We start from the raw sequence: 11,519 nt of genomic DNA, 5'->3' as shown, positions 1-11,519 counted from the left end.
GCATCATTTTATACATACATATTGAATAAAATGATGCAGGTTAGTTTTCACATAAAAGTGTAGAAAAAGGGTTATATTTGTTTTTACTAAGAGTACTGGAGAATGTATATTGTTTCGTGCGATAAGTAAGCGCACTAAATGCTGAATTAAAACAAAACGAATGTCTAATTCATAAACTGAGAAGAATACCATGCAGTTGGCCCCACTAAGGCCGCATTCGTTTCGGAAGCGGTAAGTTAAATTACCCGACACGGAAAACGTAGTAATAATTAGTACATGATTAATTAATATTAATTATTAAAAAATATAAAATATATTAATATGATTTTGTAAAACAACTTTTTATAGAAATTTCTTGTAAAAAATACGCCGTTTAGCAGTTCGGAAAGCGTGTGCATGGAAAACGAGGGGGAAAAATTAACTTAAGAGGGGGGACAAACGCGGCCTAAGCTAACCTCGCACAAAAATGCAACTCCATGCTACGTGCCTTTGAATTAAACAAGCTTACAAGTCTACCATCTATAAAAAAAAACTGACAAAACAAATCACTACGTACATCTATACAGAAATGAAGTACACAGGTACGGTTTCGTTTACGTGATACAGTACTCCAAGAAAAGTCAAGAGCTCTGCACATGCATGCATGCTTGACCAGTTTGACTGGACTAGATCGAAGATTGTTAAGGACATGCAACACAGTTACAACAGAAAGTTGGTTAGTACGTTTGGTTCACTAGTTTAGGTCCTTTTTAATTACTCGTAAGGACAGCATGCATGGACATGACAAGCGACAAAACATCCTCTTTAAAGTACCTGAAGAAAACACTTAGCTAATAATTAACTCAAACGATTTACTATTAATTATGCAGACATGTCCCACACCTGGCCCACTGCAATCTGTTTAATTAGTCACGATCAGTTCCGTGCATTTAATTAGTTGCTAAATGTTTGGCCTTTTCAGTAGTACTTCGCCCCCACTGACCATTTGGCATAAAGCCATGTCAAACGAGTACTTATTCAGAATTTTAATAAATAACATAGCTAATTTTTTTAGTGAAATAACATCATTAATTTTTATCGTATATATGACCACTCGTATTATTAAAATTTACATAATTAGGTAAAAATTTAAGTTATATTAAATATATTTGATAATAATTTCAATCATAATAAAATAAATAATCAACATATGTCAAAAATCAATGACATTAGTAATAGCATTTTTCCTTTTCCCCTTTTGATAAAGACAAACAACCGATTATATTTATATTATTTATATATATATATATATATATTTTACATAGTTTGCAGTAAATGAAAGAAATCAGTTCTCTCTGTTGACAGGTTAATTTGATCGATCTAACAGTAAAATTTTAAACTTTATGCGGGTCAGTATCGTTTATATGCACTGACAAGCTCAGCTTGCTGTTAATAGCTAGGTTGACAACTTTAATCGTCAATCTGATCGAGCAAAGTGGGAGAGATCATTGAGAATCAACCTGACAAGGTCATACTCATATCATATGTACTCAAACAAAAGTAATGTCGGTTAAGAGTATCAGCAAATACTAGTTGAGAGAGAATCTTTGCCACTTCCCAGAGGTGCTTGAAGGAATATTCCGCCTCGAGCGTCGTGCTGCATCTGCATGCATGCATGGAGGTGCGTATCACATGCATGCACGCAGTCTCAGCTAATCGCAATTAAGCCTAAACTAATCGCAATTAGTAAGGTGCACGCATGGCGGCGCGCACGCGTGTGCCAGCGCGGCTCACGTTCACGTGCGCGCCGCCGCCCTGGTACAAGAGCTGTCGGCTGATCGTATCGTGCAGTTACTTAGAGCTAAATATCCAATCATGACTCCCTGATATAAACATTAAGATATTATGTGAGATTAAATGGTCGATCGTATTCTCATGCAAATGATAGCCTCTACACACTACTACAGAAACGATTATCCTAGACGACCCTCTCAGTATCTCAAGTGAACTTTTACCGAGCGGTGCCTGAAATATCTTAGGCCGAGGGATATGGTATAAGCCCGCCCTATGAAAAAGGCTTATCAATTGGCTAATCGATGGTTGAAATTAGTGTACTAGTTATAGTGTAGAGGTGATGTGTGGTATGTGCCACCTTTTAGTTAATGAGTTGGTTAATGGTAAATTTAGTGGCGTCCACCTCCATTATAAAATTTTCTCTAGAGCAAGTTCAGTAGTAAAGCCAACTTACTAGCTATAAACTAATATTATAGTTAATACATATATTAAATTGACTATAAGCTTGGATCTTATTTTTATCTCCTATCTTTTTCTCTTACGTACCTATGTATTTAATACATTTTATTAGAGTACGTGTAAAGCTAGCTCTTGGTTGAGAGCTAAACTCACTTTTTTTCGTTCTCTCCCTTCTCTACATAACTTATAGTATACTATTATATTTAAGTCTCATATTAACTTACGTTCCATGTTCTTAAAAAGATTGGTTTTTTTTGTGTATACACAGTTTAATTTAAAAATATTAAATTATTATGTAAAACTATTAAAATGCAAGTACATCCGTATATTTTTAATTTTAATTTTGTACTAGCTAGATATGACAATATAAGACATCGTATATCTCCTACTCAGCCAAAACAACACTTCTTCCTTCCAAGAGGCAGCTGCCACTACTCAATGGATTTATGTTGTTCTCGCCTACATGACACTAGCTATTAGCCCTCGACCTCACATTTTTTGTGCTTCTAGCGAGTGCCAACTGCCAAGTCCAAAGCCACTTCATCTAGTTGCTTTGATCTCAAGATGTCTTAGGGTTTGGAGAGGCAGAGACAAACTCTATGTAACTGAGCAATGGATTTGGTCAAATTAGATTTAGTTTAATAGATGGTGTTTTTAGTAATATCCGTATATAGTTATATATATCATTTGTAAACTGTTAAAGATGGTTTCAAAAGATGAGCATAATTGCATACACATGATTTTTTTTTCAATAATTCATGGTGGGCATGTTCATACAAATGGGTTTTCTATATCATTGTCTATAGTGTGTGTCTGAAATATTAGATTCGTAGTTTTATTCGTAATATCTTGCGTGGCCATTTTTAAGTACCGAATAGTCCAACACAATACAATTAAACCACATAAATATTATTTTTCATCTTGCAACACTTACTATTAATTATATCATAGGCTAGATGTGCACTCATAACCAATCCCTTTTCTAAATTATTCAAATAGTAACTTGTTTGCTTCCTAAACTAAATCATAATACATACGCTCCTAGGTCTATGAATAATTTATATTCATGTAGCTTATATATAAGCACTTAGCAATGTTTTGCAAAGTGAGTTCCACCACCATCGTGGGTGGTCCCTTTCTCCCCTTCAACCTCCTTTGAATTGGTTAATTAGTACCATCGCCATCTCAAAATTATTTAGATTCATAGGTCTAGGATATGTCTAATCTAGCCTAATGTTTTGGTATTTTGAAAAGAAGACAATACCATAATACAATATATATTGAGATTTATTTTCAAAGATCCCCTCGCGATTCATACTTCCAACTGCCTTCATTGAAGTTTAGAAAATGGGGCATTCCTAGCGAGGGCTGGCCATCACATGATAACATGGAAGGCACACTACCCTGCATCCGCTGATACAGCTTTGCATTTTTTTTGTTTTTTTTGGTTACTCTATGCAGTTAACAATGTTTGTTCACGTACATCCTGAAATCTCTGACATGAACTGATTTTTTAACCCGCCAAAGAACAGTTCTTAGAATAAATATATGTACATTGGTATGTGTGTACTAATTAAGCTACAGTGCATAAGCCAGTAGAAAGCTGATTCATATGCCATGCGTGATTAATTTTATATATATAGCCGCCATTCTAACTGATTGTTCAGCTTAGAGCAAGGCTAATAATATAGTCAATAAGCTAGCTATAAGACTCCTTGTAGTCTTCTTATAGCCCACTCATATAATGATTAGCTTTTTATTTTTAATGCAAGACCCACATGTCTGTCTCACATGCTGTTTTGGTTCTTGTGTTTGAGCTGGCTATAAGCTTATAGTCAGCTTCTCCTCTCTCTCCTCCCTTCTCTCTTCCACATCAGCATTTAGCTGGCTTATAGCCTGCTATTATACTTGCTCTTATTCTAAAACGTATATTCTCTTAATTGTAGTTGGACGCATATGATTGCACGAGAGTATATTCAGGGACAACGACAGCATAAAACCACTGGCTCTTTTTGCCGTCTACCTAAGCCTGCCGTCCTTGCAGTTGCCTGCATCAAACGGCCCTAAATGCATGCTAATAGCCACTACAGCCGTCATTACCTTTGCTAAATCCTAATCTAATACTACTTGCTAGTCAAAATTACAGAGCAACTTTTGTCTAAACAGACGACACTTCATCAGGGACATGAAAGGAAAAGACAACTTTCTATCTAGTTTAATTAATATATCTAAATTAAAGAAGAAGCACACATACACTATAACATTATATTTCATGTGTGATGGCCGGCCCTTTAGTGTGGACTACAGCTCATGGCAGAGAAAGTAATTGATTAACTTTCATCAGTGGTACCACGCAGAATCTTCAAAAAGATTCACTTTGAACCTCCTACTCGCAGGGAGATTCCAAGTCCAACTGCATAACAAGATTCTTTGCTCGACATACGACAGTTGTGTGCTCGCTTGCATTCTCCTCTGTTGTATACTTCAAGTTAGTATCTTTGATGCTATTGGTTTTAATTAACTGCGTCACTTTTGCTCTACCATGGTAATAATAGCTCAGTCTATTAGTAGTGTTTCGATCCACTTGTGTGTGTGTTTTTCAGTTCGGCCAATTAGGACCAAGTGTTTAGTTGGTGAGATTAGTCTCATATGAAAAGTTTAGATAGGTTTGTGCCAGTTTATATACCCAATTCACCTCAAGCATAGTACATCTAGGTTAACCATTTTATATGCAACAAGTAAGAAAGTGTAAGTAGGGTGATATGTGAATGTGGACCCGCTCAACGTGTAAACTGGTCTATATAGATTTGGGGTTGTGACGTTACAATGTACATAAGGCTGATCATATATTCTAGGAAAATTATTTTGGGTTCTTATTTTTTTTAGGTAATTTTGAGAGGTCAAACCATGTCTCATATAATCACGGGAAATGGAGGGGCGAGTTCGATGGATGTCTCGTATTTTAGATATCCTTATATAGATTGTATGCTAGTTGTATTGTACAAATTGTTTTGTACTCTCTTATTATATAATGTAAGACTTTTAATCTATGTCTAGATTCATCTATTGATCAATATTATATTTATATAGATTCACCAGCAACCATATGAATCAAGGCAACACTAGAAAATCTTACGTTGTGAAACAGATGCAGTACATATTAATATTATTTCATACCCATGCATGTAAATAACTTAACAAAAGGGTATATTGTTCATGTCCGTACGTATAGTCCAAACACATATACTGGCACAATTGACTGAATAAAAACTATGGAAAATGATCATGTCAGTACCAAATTAATGCTAGACATGGCAATAAAATTTATATGCATGCTGCTAGCATGAATTTACAATACCAAATATCAATCGTGTGTGTTTTGGGCCAAGGTTTCGATCATGATTTGTACACCATAGGAGTGTTCAAATGCAAGATGTTGAGGTACATATATCTAGGCACTCCCTTCATCCCAAAAAGCACTAATTTCTAGGGATGAATCTATACAACTAGTTGTCTAGATTCACTCTTAGAAGTTAATTTTATAGGGCTAGATGGAGTAAGAAAACTACACATAATATATGATGGTATGCACTTGAGCATAGTTAATTAGAAGTGTTTTAACTGTAAAGTCCATATTATTTAACTGTTAGCATGGAAGAGATCTCTTTGTGTTCTTCCCCATTGGCCGGGAACTGATTAAAAAAATAAAGCCTTAGGTTTAGCTCTGGCATCAACATAGAATATCCTATATAAGATCTCCCGACAAAAGCTAGCACTAATAACTAAAGCAAGTCTAAATATGTGAAATCCTTTGGTCACAAGAGATCGGCATAGGATCATGCACATGCATCCATTGACTGACATACCTGTTCTATTTGTACTTACTGGTGTGTTGCTTTATTATTATTATTATTATTATTATTATTATTATTATTATTATTATTGCATTGGCTGTAAAACTGATAACATCAGGTCGATGGTGGATATTTTTTTTATTTCAAAACAAAGTATGCATGGCTAACTATATATTGACTCCTACGCCCATAAATACAAAGGATTTTGTCCCCTTTTCATTTGTGCACCACAAATATAAGAGATTTTGATGTATTAGTTGTCCTACCAATCAAAATTTAATTAATTCATTTTTTCTGTCTTACTCCCTAATTAAAGACCTTCCTGCCCTCGAAACCACTCCTGATGTAATATGAGCATCCTAGATAGTAGTACTTTCTTTACCCTTAATAATGCCAAAAGAGGAAAAAAAAATCGCTTATATTTGTAGACAGTGGGACTATAAGGTGAAGGAAACTACGAGACCTAATGGCTGTCTCTGTCACCCAATTTTGCCTTCAGAAAAGTCCACTACGCAAGGTTTTTGTCGTAGTAGCTGATTCAAAAATGAAGATTTCACAATTAGCAGTTCGTTGAAACTTGAAACTATCTAATTAATTAATGGCGTCAACATTCAACAGGCAGTTGAAAAATAGCTAATATATCAAGGTGTCAATCTGTTTCTCTATATCATGGTTACTTCAAGCAACCTAAGATATATCAACTGATTTTAAAACATGAGACATGTTTCATTGTAAATGTAACAAGTAGTCCCAACTATATATGAATATATGCACTTATGTATGAGAATTGTCATATATAAAATTTTTCCAAATATGATTTTAGATCTGTTTCACACAAGATTCAAAACATGGTTGGCATATACTCCCTCTATTTCATATTGTATGAATTTTTAGTTTTGTCTAAATTCATCCATTGGTTAATGTATATAGTTTATATATGTGTCTAGATTCATTAGGATTTATATGAATTTAGTCTTACATTGTGGAATAGAGTGAGTTTATACTATATATGTTGCTATATAAGAAACAAATGCATGCTATGCTGAGAACAAAAAACACAAATTTCTGTGAACATTGGCTTTATCCTTTTTTTCTTCATTTCTCTGACTTAGTTTTGATATTTCGTGTTATATCATATTATGTCTATTCTGTTGCAGAGAACATTCAAGGAAATTATGTATAAACGATCCCTGGCCCAATGGCCGTTACATTAATTTTATGACCATTTGAAGCATATTTGAAAGAATTTGCACAAGATATATTCCATGGGAATCAATGTCTGTATGTAACTGTGTACACAGCAGCCATGAAACCCTACTCCTGTGTAACCACCCATATATACAACACTGCCCTATATAAGGGCCTTGGAGGGTATGGATCTAATGCATCAACAAATTAACACACATATAAGCAGATCGATCTCTGCAAAGTTCAGTGTAGCTCGTAGCATCTAGCTAGTTATTAGCTTAGCTATATACTACATCTCGTGTCTATCTAATTGGTGTATATTAAGTGTGAAATGGCACTTAACAAGAACACCACCAGCACTTACACTTATGCACTAATCCTCCAAGCACTCCTGTTCTCTCAGCTTTTGCAGGCTTCTGAGGGCAGACCTTTTCCCGACGACGGCAGCTTCATCTCTGTCGTGCCGATCAGGAGATACCTGTTATCGCATGGCAATGGAGCTGTGCCCAACGGAATAATGGTCGAGGGCGCCGTGTCCCCCTCGTCGGAGATCCACGGCGACAATGGCCCCATGGTCGGCGTCGACGGCGTCCGGCCGACGAACCCGGGGCACAGCCCGGGTGTCGGTCACGCCGCCGTCACCAAGAACGGCGCCGCCGACGTCGACGACGTCCGGCCGACGAACCCAGGGCACAGCCCAGGTGTCGGTCACGCCGTCGTCGCCAAGAACGACGCCGGCGACGTCGCCGACGACGTCCGGCCGACGAACCCGGGGCACAGCCCAGGTATCGGCCATGCCGTCGTCAACAAGAATGGCCCAGCTGGGAAGAAGCTCTGAAGTTTTGGACGGACGTACGGCGACGTATACTAATGTACTATACATTGTCCGTGCAATTTAGATTTGTCACTGCGTGAGTTTATTATTTCATGCATGCATGTATGTATTGCCCATGCAAATGCTGTAGCTTTGTGTGTTCTGTGTTTGTATATTTTTTGTCGTATGTGTTTTGTTTCCTTGTAGCCTTTCATGCCAGTCCGTGTTTAACCTGCCAGCTAGCTAGCATTCTAGCTTGTCGATCTGTATCAACTAGCCTTGTAAGTCTTGCTTAGCATAATTGATTATTTCCGTTCTCTCTAGTTCAGTCTGTGCATTATTAGTTTTTATTTCCTTAATTAATTTCATCCGTCGACAAAACCACAAATTCTCCGACACCAATGGATATTTCATTGAGGGGATGAAAAATCACACACAAAACCGTGAAATAATGTGCAAGTACAACTGATCATGTGCGTGAGATGTACTAGTGGAGTGAACCCGTAGGTTATCCCTAGCTAATTTTAATACAAAGACACTAGTTATGATTTCTATATCCCTCATGTCACAATGAGACTAGTACTTGTCACTACTCTTATAATACAAATACTACTAGTTTACGTTTGAATTTGATCGCCACTCATCTCTTTTGTGTTGTGTAGAAGCCGTATCTCATGTAAGATACGGTTTCATTCTCTTTCTTCATTAACTCACTTGTCATATCATCTTTTATCATATGTGGCAACTCATTTAATTCTATAAACATCATATTCTACTCATTGTATTGTGAATGACCTAATACTATTAGTTAGCTAGCTATGTAGATCGCCTTCTCCATAAGAAGGAGCGCACATATAATTCGGTTACGTTCACTGAACGTAGAGGACGGGTTAATTAATAGTAACTACTACCGCCGTTTCATAAGATAAGATATTTGACTTTCTTTATTATAATGTTTGACCATTCGTCTTATTCAAAAGTTTAGTATAAATATAAAAAAATAACAAGTCGTGTTTAAAGTTCTTTTTATAATAAAGTAAGTCGCACGCAAAATAAATAATATTTCCATAATTTTTTGAATAAGACAAATTATCAATCATTGTAACAAAAAAAAGTCAAAAGATCTAACCGGGGGAGTACTATGTAGATCGGTCTCATGCATCTGTGCAGAGCCACGTGTAGCTAGGTTTAATGTACAATAATATTGATATACAAGAGAGCAAATAACAGAGCTTGAATGCTTGACAATGGCGAACGAACCTCCTGGCAACGAATGCTGGATTTATGTATTTACCTCAGGTTAAATGCAGCAGGACGAGCAGGCGCTATCTTAGGCCCAGCTAGCCTGTTGCTAAACTCGAACGAACCTCACACCTGAGTGGTGAACTGTAGCAAAACCGACACAACCGGAAGCAGAGCAAGAACAGAGTATGGGGCCTGAAGAAATTTTGGGGCAATTTTCTGGGTTTTTCTATTCATCAAAAGAACTAAAACACACACTTGCAGGCAGTGGCGTAGCCAGGGGTGGTTTGGGTGGGCCTGTGACCACCCCCGGATTTCACTAATCGATTAATCATTACATATTGCAGTATTTCACTAATCACTAAGCCATGTTAAAATCAAAAAGCCAAGAGTTTAGACAAGCCATATTTTCTGAATTTACTAGGTGACCATGGTTTATTTTTCTGTAAATGCTTATAGTGTTTCTTTCCTTTGTTCATTTCTTAGCAAATACATATGTACATTTATTCCAACAGCCAGCAAATTGTAATTCTACATATTAATTAAACAAACAGAATTGTTGCATCCTGCGAATTTCTCCGGTCTTCGTGCATTTTGAAAATTATGCACTTTTTATATTATCATCATTTAAAGAAGTAATATTTATAGTCGACGGATATCTATTTATTTAGTACATTTTGATTATAGAACTATATATGCAACTATAGGATAAGTAAGTCAGGCACCCCTTGTTTTGCTCTAGCTCCATGGCTGTCTAAGGATGCGGGCCAGAAGTCCCCTGTTTTATGGCTGCCTAAGGATGCGGGTACCTAAGAAAAAATTCTTAGCTACGCCTACGCCAATACTTACAGGGAATAGCTACTAGACTATGTATAAGCTGTTGTTGATACGAAAAATCTTGGATTAACTCAAAACCTAACCTACTGTCCGGAGCATTACGCCGGCACTACTACCACGCACACAAGTTTCTGAAATCTTGGATTGACAGGAATGCGCACGATCAGGTTTATTTCCAAACAATTAGCCCACATTTCTGGACTTGACAAATTTAGCCCATAAGTGAATTTGGTCCACCTAATTCCTCCAACAAATTTAGCCCAGAACTAAATTCGGCCTGCTTAATTCCTATCAAAATAGGTGGGCCGGCCTCTTAATTTCTATCAACGCATTCGGCCCACTCATAGATTTGGCCCATTTTATTCTCGTCAACGATTTCGGCCCACCTTTGAATTTGGCCCTTTTAATTCCTGTCAACGAATTCGTCCCACTCATGAATATGGCACATTTATTTCCCACCGACGAATTTGGCCCACCTATGACTTTGGCCCATTTAATTCCCGTAAACGATTTCGGCCCACTCATAAATATGGCCCATTTAATTCCAGCCAATAATTTCGGCCCACCTATGAATTTGGCCCATTTAATTCCCGCCAACGAATTCGAATTTGGACCATTTAATTCCCGTCAACGAATTCGACCCACTAATGAATATGGCCCATTTAATTTCTACCAACGACTTCGGCCCACTCATGAATATGGCCCATTTAATTGTCATCAACGAATTCAGCCCACTCATGAATATGGCCATTTATTCCCATCGACGAATTCAGCACACACCTACGAATTTGACCCATTTAATTCCCGCCCACGAATTCGGCCCACCGGCCCATTTAATTCCCGTCAACGAATTCGGCCCATTCATGAATTTGGTCCATTTAATTTCCGTCGACGAATTTGGCCACCTATGAATTTGGCCCTTTTAATTCTCGTCAACGAATTCGGTCCACCTATGAATTTGGCCCATTTAATTGTCATCAACGAATTCGGCTTACGTATCAATTGGGCCCACGATTTGTTCCTTGCGAATAATTTCTGTATTATTTTTTTGATTTGGGGATTACTAGAAAAGGGGAAAAAAATCAGTGTATTTTCTGGCTCGGAAAGCTGCTTCTCTCTCCGTCTCCTCCGCCATCGCCATGCCCAACCACCACCACCTCCACCGCCTCCTCCCCTTCCTTCACGCCGTCTCTCATCTCGCTTCTCCTCGAGGGCCGAGGGGTCGTGCGAGGGAGTGGGGACGGAGCGGCATGGGCGCCATGTCGGCCGCGGGAGGGAGCTGGGCGGCCGAGGACGACGTCCTGCTGAAGAACGCCGTCGAGGTAAAGCCCCACCCCTTCCCTCATTCCGAC

The 11,519-nt window shown here is 37.8% G+C and overlaps 1 protein-coding gene across 1 annotated transcript; it reads left to right on the top strand.

The window, feature by feature from the left end:
• Positions 1-7,605: 7,605 nt before the first annotated feature.
• Positions 7,606-8,112, top strand: LOC121053806. The gene has a single exon (XM_040521639.1). It carries the CDS (start codon positions 7,606-7,608, stop codon positions 8,110-8,112), a length of 507 nt encoding a protein of 168 aa, XP_040377573.1.
• Positions 8,113-11,519: the final 3,407 nt, after the last annotated feature.

Source organism: Oryza brachyantha, chromosome 3 (genome assembly GCF_000231095.2).
Source record: "Oryza brachyantha chromosome 3, ObraRS2, whole genome shotgun sequence".
NCBI lineage: Eukaryota > Viridiplantae > Streptophyta > Magnoliopsida > Poales > Poaceae > Oryza > Oryza brachyantha.
This window is presented reverse-complemented; position numbering and strand designations above follow the sequence as displayed.